The 18216-nt window shown below is 36.0% G+C and overlaps 1 protein-coding gene across 1 annotated transcript in view; it reads right to left on the bottom strand.

Moving 5' to 3' along the window:
- Nucleotides 1–15383, bottom strand: part of LOC149162915 (peptidyl-tRNA hydrolase, mitochondrial-like) — a 131277-nt gene extending 115894 nt beyond the window's left edge. The window contains exons 1-2 of the mRNA XM_089435307.1: nucleotides 15227–15383; nucleotides 14870–14968 (exon numbers count right to left, since the gene is read on the bottom strand). Of these exons, the coding sequence (XP_089291433.1) occupies nucleotides 14870–14968; nucleotides 15227–15383 (256 nt within the window). The remainder of the gene's footprint in view (nucleotides 1–14869; nucleotides 14969–15226) is intronic.
- Between the last annotated feature and the right edge of the window lie 2833 nt (nucleotides 15384–18216).

Genomic DNA, 18216 nt, shown 5'->3' with positions numbered 1-18216 from the left:
ACACCAAGAAACCCGACCAATTGCGTTTTCTTCAAATTCGGCTTTAACACTAATTTTTCTGCTTACACACGAAATCATCACAAAACACGCCAAGCGGAACTGAAAGGAATTAACTCTGTTTAATAAATCTATCAGATCCGCCTTTTCAACAGCCTTCTGACTTCCCATCGCAAATCGCAATCGGCCCATTTCAAATGATATATCAATAAAAACCTTTACAACCCGCAATAAGACGGATGTGTTGAGTTATAAAATATAGCATATAAACTATCGGGTCTGGAATCCCCATCGCTCATTGCAATCGGCAAAGGAACCAACATACATGCATAAAAGGCTTTGCGGACCCGCCAGAGTTATTAAACACATTATATAATATAATATATATATATATATAATATATATATATATAATATATATAGATATATTCGGGTCCGGCCCTTATCGCAAATCACGATCGGCGGGATCACATACATATATAATAAGCTCTCTTTGTTATTTCGGACCCGCTGACATTATAAAACATGGCATATATAATATTGGGTCCGAAACCCAATCGCAAATTGCAATCAGCGCTTGTCAACGGAACCAATCGTCATAATCATTGCGGACCCACCGAACTTTTAACGCGACATATATATTTCGGGTCCGATGTTAACACTTTAACACTTGTTTCCTTTGTAAATCCAATATATTTCTTTATTTCTTTCTCATTTCGATATGCACTTATATATAATATATATAAGAGAGAGAGAGAGAGAGAGAGAGAGAGAGAGAGAGAGAGAGGATCTAGCTCCATATAACCATTTATATAATGACTTGTTTTGTTTGTATAGCAACTTTGGCTACTCCAGGGCCAATTCTTTTACAATTCTTTTAGTGATTCCGCTATGTCACTTCTTCATCTTGCTTTTATCTCTTTTTAAAGATATTTTCAAGTGATTTTTGAATGAAACATGAATATTAAAGGTAACAAAAAATGCATGCTACAACAGATACAACTCCAAATTGGAAGTTTAAGAGGAGCCATCGTGATAAATAAAATGTTAGAATACAAAGACTCCAATAGACAACAAGTTATAGGCCCTCCTTCTAGTGCCAAAAATGTTGAAGCCTCGAAATTCGCTACAACAACATTAGGGATGACCACCCGGTCCGGACCTTAAAGCATCTCCTTTTCCATTTGGAATGGTGGTTCCAACTGGTTCAACTATGTCCAATTACCTTCTCTCAATCTCTAAAATGGCTTACAATATAACTTTCATCCACCAATGGAGAAGAGACATCATATCAACCCTCTTGATGATCAGGCAAGAAAGTGATCCTTAAACTAATCTGAGGCTCAACGAAGCCATAACTAACGTTTGCCTCTTTGGGAAGAGGACTTATAAGAATGTAAAGTTAAATCCAAATGCAAACTTATTTTATAATGTAAGCAAAATGGAACTAAATCCTAATCCTATCTCAATTAAGCAGATATAGATCTAACCCAACTAAGAGCAAGATATTTAAATGATTGGGATTTAAATATGTCTGGTTTATAACGAATATCAAGATAACGAATTAGTTCAATTAACTGACATTATGAATACCAAAACACATTCTATTTAGAGACCTCTTAACTGAAATAATCAACCAACAACATTTAAGAAGTAGTTCACAAAATGGTATCAATTGTCAAATTAGTAATTCAAATAATTAAACAATAATATGAGGAAGTAGTTCACACCATATCACTATTTGTTAAACCAGTATTAAAAGACATATTTCTAAGTAAATAGTTACTCAGAAAGCAGAATTCAACCCATAAGAGCAGAGATAAATAATAACATGTGATCGAGACAAATTACTCATACTGACAATAGTGCAAAACTATGAATAAAACGATACATTCCTGCCATCATAAAATGAAACTAATATTTAAAACAATAGTATTAGAAATACCAATTTTTTGAATCCATTTCTCTGGCTCTGGTCTTCGACAGTCCTTTACATTGCCTAAATTTCTGTTGTTACAACAAGAGTTGCAGAAGTGCAAACTCTGCCCATCATACATAATTCAGAATGCAAAAGAAAAATCCTCAATAATCCCCAGATCTGAGATTTTATCTCCTCCCACCTACAACTCTAAATTCCTATTACATAAGTGCTTTTAGAATTCCACAATTGCAGAGGAGAGAAGCCCTTATTACATTCTACAATCTGTTATTTATAATATTTACATAGGAATTCAAAATAAGAAAGTTTGTTGAGGAATAAATCTATTCCATCAATTTTCATTGATTTAAAATTCCATTCTTCTATTGTTGGAGCTTTCTCATTGTTTGAGATTCTTTTCTCTTCCTCTCTTCATATATTTTTTCTGCAAAACAAAATTAAAATACAAAAAATAAAATCAAAATGTTAAATCTGGAATTAAAAGAAATCCAATCAAATTTAATTAAATAAATAATTGAAAAGGAAACCTAAGCTTTCTATTGATGTCTGTGATGATTTAGTTAGTCAAGGATATTATTTACGAATCAGTCTGCACTCAGAAGAAGTCGTGGGCAAACGAGAATGCAAAAAATAAAACTCAGCAAATTGATTTTGTTAAAAATTTGGAGCATGAACTTCTGCTGGATTTTAGACCCAATAAATGATCAAATTTAGAAATGAAACTACTTCAGGAATTTTCTCCATGATTTTATCTTTCCAATGAGCCGTCTTGGTCCTCATTTAGCCAAGTAAAACTTCATTTATGAGCTTATAAAGCTGATATATCAAAATTGCTAGAGTTTTAGAATTTCTTTTGCCTCGGCTAAAAATTAGAGTTTTTAATTAAATTCTAATCCTAACTTAGAATGCTAATATTAATTAATTAATACTAATTAATTGTAATTATGCTATTAATTTATTATGATTTTAATTAAACAAGATTAAACAAAATTTAATAATTAAAATATTATTATATAATACTTATATTATAATCTGAATTGTATTAAAATTATAATATGGATTATAATTATATAATTATATTATATTATAACATAATATTATATTTTAATATTTTAAACAAACCATTGAAATCAATCATTATTCATTTAACAAACCATTAGAATAAAACATTATTCATTTAACAAACCATTATTAAAAAAATATTACGTGAAGAGGTGAGGAGTCTTTTAATGAAGGAGAGGAGGGAGTTTATGGAGGAGTGGAGTGATAAGGAGGCTTACCTGAGGTGAGGAGAGGTGAAGAGATGAATAATGAGGTGGAGGGTGATGATGAGGTGACGTAGGCCCGAGAGTCATAAGGAGTGTAAAACTTTGTATTAAAACTTTTTTACCTCTCGCATTTTTCTAAAATCACACCATCACAAATTTTAAATATAAGTGCATAAAAAAAAAAAAAAACAAAACAAAACAAAAAAAACAAACAAACAAACAATTTTATTTGCAATATGTGATTTGCAATGTATCATAATTGCAATATCGCATCGCAAATTTTGATCACAATATTTTTTAAATTGTAATTTTTTGATCGCATTTTTTTAGATCAGGATTTTGGAAGGGAAGGTGAAGTGGGGCCACGTTAATTAACCATCCTACAAATTTGACTTCAACCATTTTACAATTTTGAGAATCCAGTCTTTGCAACTTGTTTTAAAATAATAAATTGGAGTAAATTACCAAGATTCTGAAACACATTTTCATCCGTTGTATGATTTAGCTGGGTCATTTTGTAGGACTGTTAGTGAAAAAATGAAAAAATATTAGTAAAAACTAAATAAGAGTCAATATTTACAATGAATGACTATTGAACTTAATTAGCTGCGAAAAATCAAGATTGTATACATTTATTTATATTTTTAGTCTAGGCGAGAAAACGATCAAACGTCAAAGGAGTGTCATTTACAAACTGGTTAACCAAAGGAGTCGAAACAAGTATCGATGGAAAGCTTGTGACAATTTGGATTCAATTAAACAATCAAAACATAAATCCGACAAAAATGAAAAAATGATAAATTGTAAGACAATTAACTTTAATGAAAATCATAAAAGATGCTTAGCCAAAAATTAATGGAAATGGTCCCTATTATTTGAAATAATGGGGGGTGTTGGGTTTTTCCTACAACAGAAGGAAAGGGATAGGGTATGACTGCAAAACAGGGGACAAGTGATTGTGGTGTTGAAGGAATGGAATGGAGGGGTTAGGGAGTGTGTAAATTTATGGGAAAATTTTAGGGGATAGGGATAGATGTTAGGGAGTGTAGGAAAGTGAGAATTCTTAAAAATAGTGGGGGGAAGGTGTGAAAATGACAAAAACACAGTCCTAGACTAGGGAACTGTCAATGGGGCAGCCTAGGCTAGGGTTTGCAGGAAATGTAGGAGATGAAGAAGAATAGGTGAGGGAAGTGTTTAGGGAAGTATGAAAGGTGTAGATGAGTGTATGGGAGAAGGAAACCTAGGTTTTTACCACTGATTTGACACAAATTCACATGGAAATGAAAAACGCAGTGAAACCCTAGGAGAGGGAATTTCATTGCAATTTGTCTTTTCTAGAAGATAGATGAAAGAGAAGAGTGTCAACTAATCCTTACTTGTCCAAGAGGTATTGAAAGCCCTGAATTTCTGAGATGAAACCTTGTGGATGGTTGCTTTGCCTCCAATTTGAAAATGCAACATTGGATACCAGAAGCATAGCGTAGGAGGAAAAGTGTAGTGTAGGAGGGTAATTTAGGATTTCAAGGAAAAATTTGGTTGCTCTGAAGGTTGGAATACAATTAGATGGTGGAGAGAGCTCTTATGAAAGTGAAATGAACAATTTGAATGCTTTGAATGGTATTTTATAAGCTGGAGGTCGATTTTTGTTTAAGTCATGGAGGTGACATCATTGATCTTTCTGAGAAATGATGTGATGTAACTGCAGCATGATCTTATCTGAAATGAAATGCTACCATTACCTTTATTCCTTTTGTTCCTAAGCTGCTAACTCCCTTTAATGATGACTCAAATGATGAACATGACTCCTTTTGCTTTAAATGAATGGAATTATGATGACAAATGAAGTGGAAACCTAGACCATAACCTAAATGATGACACCAAATGCATATGTAAGACCATGATTAAAGACCTTTGAACCTTTGTAGTATGCATGATAATGATATGATGACCTTCAATGATGACCAAAACACTCTTCCGGTGACCTATCACAAGGAGTGATGACAAGACCATGACAACATTTTATGACCACGAGCATGGAGGGAGTAGTAATAAGACCTAGACACTGACCAATGATCAAATTTTAATTTAAAAATTATTTGAAAATATAACAATTTTACCTAATGACCCTATCAATCAAAAGGAAAGAGTACATTTTATCATTGGTGACTCATAAACACTAACATCGACTCCAACTGGGGATGGCATCTCCTTTAAGAGGTGTCAAGAACATCGTAGACCAGGTAGCCTCATCCATTGAGTGATGGAGTCAAAATAAAACACTTGACACTCAAAGGAATAACTAACTAAACTTAAGAAAAATTGAAACTAACTTGAATTGACTGAAAAACTTGGCTACTAACTAAACTAACTTACACATGGCAACATACCATTAGGGTCTTAGGGCCTTCACCTCGGGCTTCAAATCTTGATGATTACCACCACCTACTAAAGATATATATACAACCATGCAATATGATCCCTCCAGTGTAACCAATCCAGCAAATGGCTACTTACTTGAATCCTACTCGTACTTTCCTTGAGCAGGCAAAAAAACAAAATATAGGCAACTCTAAGCATCCATTGAACACATGCTCATGATCCATAAATACAAGAAAATTCATCTTCCCTGATGGCTACAAAAAATTGGCAATAGAGTCTTCAATAATCTGGAACATTACCATGTCTTGAAAGTCAGCAGAAATACAAGGACACCCCTCATTTTCCAATGCAAAATTTTTGTCAAGATGAAAGAAGAAAATATGTTCATGAAGTTTTTCATTTGCATCAGGAGAAAGGGAAATTTGTTCTTGAAAATTTGTGTTTGAGGCAGCCATATTATCAATAGAAAAAATGTGCACATCCATAGGATCCGGGACAAACTGCTCTTCTTCAACAAACTCTTCATTTTCTGATCTTGGAGGAAGATCATCATGTGCAAGAGGCTCTAAAACAACCTCTTGTTTATCGTTGCTCTCCTCTTCATAATCTTCTTGCAATATTTGATGATTATTCTCTGTCGTAATTACATTGTCTAGAACCTCCACACATGCCAATTCAAAATTATGATTTGCACGAATTTTCCCTTGAAATAGTGCTTCAGAAAATGGATGAGCTGGAGAGACATATGAGTGGTGAATGTCTAGAGATACTTGTTCATTAATTTCATCAAAAACCTCATCTTGGTCTTCACAAATCTGATCTTGAAATAAAAACCCAGAGAAAGAACAATATGAAGAGAGATATGGATGACTATCCTCATATCTTTGATCATCAAAAGACTGACAAGTCTGCTGCAAAGATTCATCAAACTCACAGGATGGAACATGACTATCATACATAAGCACCGACTCTTCATTAAAATAGGGCTGAACGTTCCCTTGTTCTTCTGAAATGCCTACAAGTTGTTTAATGTCATCATTGAGATCCTGCTCAATTTCACTTTCATCCAAGGGAGAAGACACATGTTCTTCTTGGTGATGGAAAGGGTTCTCATACAAAGCCTCCAGGATCTCTTCATCCATGAACTCTTCATCACCATAAGAATTCTCTAGATTTTGAATGAAAACCTCAAAATGTTCACAACAATCCTCAACCAATGACAAAGAAGGATGAGACTCTCTATATTTTTCAAAAAATGTTGAATGAAAATATTTAAGAGAATAAATACTAGCAGATGGAAGACCTTCATACCAAGATTGTGCTTTTCCTTCTAAGGTTACCATGAACATCTTCATCATACAATCTTCAGGAAATTGAACCTTTAGCTTACGCACATGCATGTGAAATTTAACGAGATGTAGAGCAACATCATCTCCTTTCTCATCTTTGAACTTAGACAAATAAGTCTGCCAATCTACACAAGGAACACGGTTAGGAAAACCTAGAATGTGATCTCATTTTAAAGGAACATACCTTTGAGATATAGAATTCATCTCGATTTCTAAATCCTATTGCCAGTGGAGTCTTTGGATCAAGTTGGAGTCGCCAGCTGAATGGTTCAACCTTCATATGTGTCTAACCATTGTCCACCATCAACAAATGAAATCTAAACTTTTATTATCTGTTGGACACCTAATCCTCTATGGGTTAGTGTGGAAGCGGAATAGACTAAGGAAGTCCAAGAGACCTTGGGATGTGGAACCCAACGGTCAAACCATGTACTATAAATGTATATCATTTGTTAATAAAAAATGTACTTTCATGTTTTATCTTTCATATTCTGTTGCTGCCCATGTGTGCGTTTAACATGATCTTCCCGGGGAAGATTTGACACTTTGTTCCCTAGTATGGTCACCAAAAATGTTAGCACTCGTCAGTGTCCCAAGACTGAGAAAGGAGACCGACGGAGGTAACCACAAACCAACTTTGGATTTGGTAGCTAGCCATACCAAATAAGAGAGGGCCCTCCTTGATTTGGTAGGGCTAGCTACCAGATCCAAAGTTGGTTTATGGTTACCTCTGTCGGTCTCCTTTCTCAGCCTTGGGACACTAAGGAGTGCTAACAAAGTCATTAAGATTCAAACAAGAAAGAAATGCATAAAAATGGGAAACTGAATCACACAAATTAACACAAGAATTTACGTGGTAAAATCCTGACAATGTGTTAAGGAAACCTCCATGGAGCAAGGGATTGGAATCCTTATTGCTAAAAAAGACTCCAAGTTACAACAAGCCTCTTGGGCGATCACCAATTAATGGGCTCTTTTGTTACATAACTTCCTTTCGTTACAAAAACTGACTGAATGGTAAAAATAGATTTACCCAGATAATTACATCATTTACATTAATTGTTGTCATTTTTCAACAATCTCCACCTTAACAATAATTTTCCTAATACCTTGTCGATGCCCATTCATCATCTCTTCTGCAAGGCAAGAGAAGCCAAAAACCATCGCAACTTCTCTACTAAAACTGGCTTTGTGAACATGTCTGCACGATTCTCCTGTGTATGGACCTTCTTCAGAGCTACTTTACGCCATCGATCACATGTCTTACAAAATGGTACCTTACATCAAATGTGCTTAGTCTTGCTATGATAAGCTAGATTTGTGGCCAAATGAATAACACTCTGGCTATCACAGAACACATTCATTTTCTCTTGCATCCTTCCAATCTCATCAAGGAGACCTTTCAACTAGATTGCCTCTTTATAGGCATTTGATGCATCTATATACTCTACTTCAATAGTAGATAAAGTAATTGTTTCTTGAAGCTTTGACATCCAGCTAATTGTCCCACCTGCAAGAGTAAAGACACATCCTATAGTAGATCTCTTCTTGTCCAAATCACTTGCATAATCAACATCCACATATCCACATATTGAATCTTCACTACCATTAAAGATGATGCAATGGTCACTTGTGCCTCTTAAATACTAAAACACCCATTTCACTGCTTGCCAATGTTCTTCTCCCGGATTTGCCATGAACTTGCTGACAACTTCAATTGCATGTGAAACGTTAGGCCTTGTAGATACCATCGCATACATTAAGTTTCCTACCGCATTTTCATATGGTACACGAGACATGTACTTCTTTTCTTCATTAGTTCTAGGACTCAAACCTGAATAAAACTTAAAATGGGAAGCTAATGGAACATTAACAAGTTTCACATTGTTCATACCGAACTTTTCAAGTACTTTCTCCACATACTTTTGCTATGATAACTAGAGTTTACCATTTTTCATGTCTCTGTGTATCTCCATGCCCAAGATATGTTTTTCCACTCCAAGATCCTTCATATCAAATGTCCTAGAGATTTGAGCCTTTAACCTGTTGATCTCTTCCATGCTTTTGCTCGTAGTAAGCATATCGTCAATATATAAGACCAATATAATGAATATGCCATTAAAACTTTTAAAGTACACACAATGATCATAGTCACTTCTAGTAAAGTTATGGCTCACGATGAAGGAATCAAACTTCTTGTACCATTTCCTTGGAGACTACTTCAAGCCATACAATGATTTCCTGAGATTGCAAGCTAATCTTCTGTTGCGATCTTGTACAAAACCTTCCAATTGTTTCATAAAAACCTCTTCACCCAAATCTACATGAAGAAAAGTTGTTTTAACATCTAACTGTTCTAACTCAAGATCAAGTAATGCAGTTAGTCCTAACAAAGTTCGAATAGAAACAAGTTTTATGACTGGTGAAATTTTTTCATGAAAGTCAATACCTTAAACCTAAGAATACCCTTTTGCTACTAGCATCATCTTATATCTTTCGATACTTCCATCAACATTTCTCTTCAATTTGAAGACCCATTTGCATCTGACAACACTTCTCCCTTCAGGAAGTTCTACAAGATCCCAGGTTTTGTTCTTGGCTAAGGAATCCATTTTTTCTTCCACAACCTTTTTCCACTTTTTGTTATATGCATCATTCACTGCTTCTTGATAAAAAGAAGGCTCCCCATCTTCAGTAATCAATGCACTAGATGAAGCATAATCTTCATACCTTTTGGGTGTTCTTCTCTCCCTTATAGATCTCCTTAGAGTGATGGTTGTTGAACTGGTCCTTGAACTTCTACAGTTTCCTTTGCATATTCTTCACCTTTTTCTTTAGAAGTCTCTCCTTCCTTTTGAATTTCCAAAAAAGGTTTAGAATCCAACTGAACTTGTTGATTCGATGATACCTGTTCCTGTTCAACTTTTACAACATCTAATTTTAGAAGAGAGGATTCATCAAATGTTACATCTCTACTAATGACTATTTTTCATGAAGAAGGATCCCACAACCTGTATCCTTTCACTGCATAGTCATACCCAACAAAGACATAACATTTTTCTTTTGGGTCTAACTTTGAACGTTGATTCTTTGGAATAAGAGCATAGGCATCACAACAAAAAATTCTTAAATGTGAATAATCACAAGACTAACTCGACCAAACTTCTTCAGGAATTTTACAATTAATGGCAACTGAAGGTGATCTGTTTACCAAATAACAAGTAGTAGATACTGCTTCTGCCCATAACTCCTTTTGTAGGTTAGCATTGTTGATCATGCTTCTGGCTCTTTCCATAAGAGTCTGATTCATACGTTCAACAATGCCATTTTGCTGAGGAGTATAAACAACAGTTTTATGTCTAACAATTCCTTCATCCTTGCAATATTGTTCAAATTCTAAGGAAGTAAATTCACTTCCATTGTCAATTCCTAAACATTTAATTGATTTTCTTGTTTTCTTTTCCACCATAGATTTAAATTGTTTAAAAAAAAAATACATCAACTTTTCTTTTCATCATATAAACCCATACTTTCCCGGAGAAATCATCAGTAAATGTTAAGAACTATAATGCACCTCCATAAGATACAATAGGATATGTTCCCCAAAGATTAGAAGGAATATAGTCCAAAATTTCTTTACTATTATGACTTCCAGTTTTAAATTTATGTTTACATTGTTTTCCATATACACAATGTTTGCAAAAATCTAAACTTAAGGATTTAAAATTAGGAAGCAATTTTCGATTCATCAGTACCTGAAGACCCTTCTCGTTCATGTGACCCAGCCGCTGATGCCATAGACAAGTATCTTCTTTTTCCTTCTCAAACACAGTCGCCGCCTCACTGACCTGAGTACTTCCTGTAAGTCTGTAAATATTTATGATCTTCTCTTCCTCCATCACAAACATAGTGCCCTTTGAAACTTTCAACACTCCATTTTGACCTGTAAATTTGTAACTTTTCGAGTCCAATACTCCCAAATAAATCAAACTATTTCTTAAATCAGGTGTTATCACTTAAGAAAAATTTCAAATTTGGAGCATTAGTTTTTTTCAAAAGATTGGTGTCAGTCTTGGTCTGGTTTTTCCATGTTGTTTTAGAGTCTAAGATTTTTAATAGAGTCTTGTTGGTATGGTCAAAAGGGGTCAATTCTCTGTACTTGTCTATCATTGGTCTCATATCACACATAAACTCCATATGTCAAAACTTGTTTCAAGGTTCTTATGCGCTACGAAACTGTCTAGGAGTTTTCGTAGCGCAAAACCCAGTCTAGGTGTTTTCATAGCGCAAAACCCAGAATTTGCACTGGCTGCGCTACGAAATCGAGGGTTCGTGCAAATCCGTAGCAGATCTCATCCAGCTGTCAAATCTATCAAAATCGTTATCTTTACATCATCAATTGTCAGTCCATACACTTTGCCTATCACATTCAACCGCTTATCCTCATCATTAGGGTCGTTAAATGTCTTGGTACGCTCAGGTTGCAAGTTTCAAAAAGAAGCCAAGTAATCACAGTCATAATTATGTTTGGGTTCATGCATGAGGAGAAAATTGGCAAGCGTTCAATTAGAATTCCTTGAAGATCAAGCGAGGCAGTTTTCAAGCGAGGCAGCTTTCAAGTGAGGCAGTGATCGAGATTAAGACAGTGCAAGTTTTTTCAAAGTTTCATTTTGCTGGAATTTCATGGAGGGGCCTGCAGAAAGAAAAGATCATAGGTCAAGCAGATGTCCGAGGAATGAACCCGAGGGTTTAGATATCATCCTAAAGAATAATGAAGTTGAACAAGCCTTCAAACAGGTTGGCTATTGGAGGTTTTGCGAAAAACTTCAAGGAGGCCATATGCAAGTCACCAGGGAATTTGCTTTAAATTTCACAGGACTGAATTCGAAAGTTGGGGTGCTTGAATTGCCAATCTCTCCAGAGGTTATATCTACAGTCACCGAGATTCCAAGGGCACAGGAAAGATGGTTTAAAAATTTCAAGTATGATATGACCCCCTGCAAGGAATTTCTGAAACCGGAGTTCATTGATTAAGACTTAAACAAGTCAGTGCCCAAGAGTTTTGTCAAAGATTCATATGCTAATTTACTTTCCTGCATACAGAGGTACTTCCCCTGCGAAGGGAGGTATCATAAGGTGTATTCCTACCACTTCAAGCTTCTGCTTCATTTCACTGGAAAGATATCTCTTGATTTTCCTTTCTATTTGTTTCGTAGCCTAGGAAAAATGTGTGACAAGGTTCAGTTGAAGAAGGAAGCCTGTGAAACCTTGTTGTTTCATCACGGCTTAGTCAAATTGATTGTTTTGCATGAGCTCTAGAAAATAGATAGGGAATGGTCCATGTTCATGTTTATGTCTGGCTTCAAGAATGAAACTGGTCTCAATTCTCAGGCTACGAAGAGTTCTCCACCAGCAGTTAGTCATCATGCAGAAACAAGATCGAGGAGATTTGTGAAATTGAAGGCTAGGAAATAGGTAAAGGAGCCCACAAGACCACTAGTAATCCAAGACACACCCCAACAGTCACAGAAAGAGAAAGCTCAGATCAAAGAGGGTGTACATGAGCAATCTACAGGTGAAGCAGTCCAGAGAAGAATAACCAGGAGCTAGTTAGCTAAAGAAAAAGGCAAGACAGTGGTTACTGAGGAAAGCCCGGTTTCAAAGGGAAGTCTGAATGACTTGCTTCAAGCTATTGATATTGAAGAATCTCCTCTGGTTCGAGCAGACTTGATAGAATCAGGTAAAGACAAAACCCAAAGGGCCAAAGCCTCTAAAAAGCTCAAATTTGATGATCAGGTTTCTAAATTTGTCTTTAAGCCAAGAAGACCTGTGACGAGGCATTCAAAAGAGGTACAAGAGGAGCTGCCAGAAGCAAGTGAAACAGAGGAGGTAGAAAAATCTCATGAAGGACCTGTGACTTCATCAGAAACATCATCTTATCTGCATAAAAACGATAGAGGTAAGGTAGTTATCTTTCAAGAGGAATGTAGTATTGAAGAGTTGAAAAAGAAATTGAAGTTAGCAAATCTTGAAATTGCCAAATTAAGAAAAACCTCAAGGAAACATGCAATCAAGGAAGCTCATTTTAATAAAATGGAGGCTCTGTGGGAAGACAAAATGATTTCAATACCCGAGGTGGTCAACTGTCATGCTCAATACTACACCTAGTCAGTTCCTGCAATAAAGGAAGCAAAATACATCAGAAAAGTCAATACAAGACTGAGAGCTGGGATCAAAAATATGAAGAGGCAAATCGAGGATTTGAAGATACAACTAAGCCAGCGGGAAGGACTTCCTTAGCTAAGGAAAATCACATAGCAAGTAAGGCTAAGTCCTAAATTTTGATAATTTACCTTTTTGAAGTTTTCCTTGAAGAATGGTGTCTCTGCATTCAGTTTTGAATAGCTTCATGGTAGATGAAAAAGACATTTCAAGAAAAAGAAAGCTCAAGACAGTCAAATTTTGGCATTAAAACTGTGTTTTTGAAATTACACAGCAGTTTCGTAGCGCGCTACGAAATTACTGTAGGTGATGCCTAATGCACAACGCGCTATGAAACTGCTGTAGCTAAATATTATGATTTAGTTGACCAATTTGGAGAGACAAAAGGGAAACCTTTTTGAAAATGAGTTTCTGAAGAGGATCATTTACAAAGTGTAAGCATCCAGCAAGAGCAAAACAAGCAGAGGAAAGACATATATGAACTCTAAAGCTATGTGTTATAAAAATGGTCATTATTCATAGCTAGTATTGTTCATGATGCTTTAGGCAGCATTAAAGAGGTTTTGTCTTCACACGTGTATATGGGCAAGGTCTACAGTGCATGAAAAACAAGGTAGTCCAATACATTTTTGTGTAATTAAGAAGAACAACAGGATAATTTATTTTGAAGATCCTTATGGAGACCAAAAGCAGAAAAACAGGAGCAGTTTCCTAGTTTCCAGGAGCAGTAAAGGGATGAGGCATCAAGGGCCAGCAAGGAATTTCAAACCTCCACCAAAGCTAAACTGAAGAAGGCCATTTGTTAGATAACGAGTTTGGATTGTAATAAATGCTACTACCAACATGACGTGGAGTTATACTCCTAATTGTTTTAGGTCTCTAGAACTTCGAGTTATTAGTCAATTGCATTTAATAGTTAGTTTAAAGTGTCAATAGGTGTCATAATAGGAAGAATTCGAGTTCCCCTCATGCTGGAGGAGGAATCTCAGTTATGTAAAGAGCTCTATATATAGCAAAAAATCTGATGTACAAAAGGGTTGGAAAATTTCAGAGAAACTTGAATATTGTGCTTTGTGTAAGACTCTATTTTAGTAATACAGTATTTGGCTTTGCTTCTCAGGAATCAGAAGGAATTCAATGTTCAAAATGTCTTGTATTGTCCTCTTCTCAGTATTTGCAGTGGTATGAATGTGTGATTACTTAGAAATCACTGATTGTGCTCTAATTTCCTTCATACATTTATAAACTGTGTTGTCCTATATGTTCCTGGTGGGTTCTAAAGGTGTTGAATTCTAGATGCCTTGACTTCTATGTAAGGCTAACATTATTGTTATACTAAAAACGATTTTGACTCCATAAGCCCAATGGATATTTTCTAATTGTGTTTCCACCATTTACACTTCTTCATTTGTTTCATAGAGTTAGCCATCTTATTCATTATCAAAATCTTTAATCATTGTGAGAGAGCCCTCTCAGGTTGGGGAGGCTAAGCCTCAGCCAAAAGTAGGTTTAAAACAGTTACTCAAGGTCTACCTAATAAGCAGCCTTTCAGGGGTTGATTTTGAGATAACATCAGGTACATGTGTAACATCAGTCAATGTTCTAATTGTATCATCATACATTTTAATTTTGACATTTCCCATCCCAACAGTCTAACAAGATACATTATTACCCAAGAACACAAAGCTACCATTCATAGCTTGATATGAAGTGAACCAATTTCTGGACTCATGTGAGGAGAAGAACCAGAATCTAACAACCAATTTTCATAATTCTGAAAAACATTGCAAACAGGCAAAGCTTCATCTACCATATCTAATTCAACAAATAAAACTTCATCAATCATACCTAACTCAACTTGATTTTCTTCCTTCTTTGGGTTTTCAACGAACCCCTTTCTTTTCCAACATTCTTTCTTGAGATGGCCTATTTTGTTGCAGTACCAACATTTGGCTTTACAATTCTTGCCTTTTGATTTTTATCTAGAAGAAATTCTTGCTTTCTCCCCTCTTTCCTTGGATCGACCTTTGGTTACCATGGCTTCTGGTGCGAACGTTACAATGCTAGACTTACTCTGTACTTCTTCAGATAACAGAGCTCCCACAACAGAATCAAATTCCAACGATTCGGTTGTACTCAAACTAATAGAAGTCACAAAGTGATCCCAATACTCGGGCAAGGAACACACCAAGGTAATAACTTTATCTTCTTCTTGAAATTTAACATCCATCTCTGACAATTGGAAAATAAGTGTATTGGAAACATTTTAAGTGTTTTGCAATTTTAGTACCCTCTCTCATCCAAAGGCTATACAATTTCCTCTTCAAATAAATTTTGTTGGTTAAATATTTGGTCATATACAGTGTTTCCAATTTTACCCACAAAGCTGTTGTTGAGGTTTCTTCAACAATGTTGAAGATAACTTCATCTGCCAGGCACAACCTGATGGTACTGAGAGCTCAGACATCCAAGTCCTCCTAATCCAAATCTGTCATGCCAACAGGTGTTGTTGAGGTTTCTTCAACAATGTTGAAGATAACTTCATTTGCCAGGCACAACCCGATGGTACTAAGAGCTCAGACATCCAAGTCCTCCTAATCCAATTCTGTCATGCCAACATGTTTCTTTTTAACCCCATCTAAATCTTTGTGCAACCCTTGTTGCACCAGCAAATTCCTTACAGTTTCCACAATGCAAAATTATTCTTCCCAGTGAACTTCTCCACCTCAAACTTAGCATTAGTCATTTTTGCCATCTTCCTACACGAGCTCTTTCAAATAACTTTATTAATTTAAGTATTGAGGGTCTTTCACAGTGCATTATATTAGATATCATTTTTTGGGATTCAACTGCGTTAAGAAAGTCATTCATCTATGACCATTTCCATGAGAGGTAGTCGTAACTGACTAATTTCTCATGATTTTTGAATAGTCCACTTAGCACTCATTGCATCGGGTGATGCTCACAACGGTGAAGAAATGGGATTTAAACTAGTTATATGAATCACATAGCGTCAATCATCACTTCCAGGGCTTGCACCCGATAACCAGGACTTCTCGGGAGGTCACCCATCCCAGATCGCCTTTGGCTCAAGCGTGCTTAACTGTGGAGTTTTCCCCACAATCAAGCCCACTTAGCTTGCTACCCCATTTGGAAAACCTTAGCAAGTATTGTGCCTCATGAACCATTCAAATAGAGATCCTTTCACTCTTATGTATTTAACTATTGAGGGTCTTTTGCAGTGCATTATATTAGATATCATTTTTTGGGATTCAACTGCGTTAAGAAAGTCATTCATCTATGACCATTTCCATGAGAGGTAGTCATAATTGACTAATTTCTCATGATTTTTGAATAGTCCACTTAGCACTCATTACATCGGGATATGTTCACAGGGGTGAAGAAATGGGATTGAAACTAGTGATATGAATCACATAGCGTTAATCATCACTTCCGGGGCTTGCACCCCGTAACCGGGACTTCCCGGGAGGTCACCCATCCCAGATCGCCTCTAGCTCAAGCGCACTTAACTGTGGAGTTTTCCCCACAATCAAGCCCACTTAGCATGCTACCCCATTTGCAAAACCTTAGCAAGTGTTGTGCCTCATGAACCATTCAAGTAGAGCTCCTTTGACTCTTATGTATTTAAGTATTGAGGGTCTTTCGTAGTGAGTGAAAGGAGCTATACTTAAATGGTTCATGAGGCACAATAGTTGCTAAGGTTTTGCAAATGGGGTAGAAAGCTAAGTGGGCTTGATTGTGGGGAAAACTCCACTGTTAAGCGCGCTTGAGCCAGAGGCGATCTAGGATGGGTGACCTCCCGGGAAGTCCTGGTTACCGGGTGCAAGCCCCGGAAGTGATGATTGACGATATGTGATTCATATCACTAGTTTCAATCCCATTTCTTCTCCCCTATGAGCATCACTCGATGCAATGAGTGCTAAGTGGACTATCAAAAATCATGAGAAATTAGTCAGTTACGACTACCTCTCATGGAAATGGTCATAGATGAATGACTTTCTTAACGCAGTTGAATTCCAAAAAATGATATCTAACTTTATTAATGATAAAGTTCTATTGGGTCTTCCAACTAGGGTTTTCCCTTTTTAATTTTTCCTTCAATTAGGGTTTTTTTCTAAATTTTTATTTATTTATTCTATTTTTTAATTTTAATTTAATTAATTAATTTATTTTTTTTTAATTTTTTTTTCCTAATCTCTTTAACTAGGGTTTGTTCTTACAAAAAACTTCAAAGCGGCCACTCAATTTTTTTTTCCAAGAAAGCAAGAAATTCAATAATTTTCTGAGATAATTTCCAAGAATCCCACTTTACTTTGGAAACCCAACTTAACTCTTCATAATTATATATATATATAATTTTTTTTTGCTATAAAAAAATTACTCGGGTGGTCTCAACGTCTCTGTCTCTTTCTGTCTTTCCGATGGCTCCTGTTTCCGGCAACTCTATCTCTTTCAATCGATCGACGACTTTTGCTCCCTCAATCGACCAGTGGCTCCTGTCTCTTGGATGGACTGACGGCTTCTCAGTCACCTTATGCATGATGAACGTGCTTCAAAAAATTTTAACGCACCATGACATATGGTCATTCGGTCATTCAAAAAACAACTCTTCAACCAGAGGCTCTGTGGCGGCTTTGGTAGTTTCCTTTGCGTTGATAGTTCAACTTTGACGAGAAACCTAATCCTTGTGACCACTTGTCGTTCTCGATTGGCAGCTCTACAACGACTCTGCTCGATGACAGATGACGACTCCAAATTTCAAATCAATCCTTCGATGATCAATATACAGTTTGCCCTAGAGTTAAGAATGCGACATTGGCGTCTCCTCTTTATTCTACAATCAAACTACTTATCTCTGTTGGCAACCCAAACGAATCCTTGATTGCAACTCTTGTTTTCAACAGATTTACAGACTTACCCTCACCAACCTCTCACGACCCTCACAATCCCGCTCTGATAGCAATTGTTGTACGATGGAGTCATTAACATTTCAACAAGAAGGAAATGCATAAAAATAGGAAACCAAATCACACAAATTAACA

This window comes from Pinus tabuliformis, chromosome 5_2 (assembly GCF_031772625.1).
Source record: "Pinus tabuliformis cultivar Carrire ecotype Pingquan chromosome 5_2, CPIR1, whole genome shotgun sequence".
Classification (NCBI taxonomy): domain Eukaryota; kingdom Viridiplantae; phylum Streptophyta; class Pinopsida; order Pinales; family Pinaceae; genus Pinus; species Pinus tabuliformis.
This window is presented reverse-complemented; position numbering and strand designations above follow the sequence as displayed.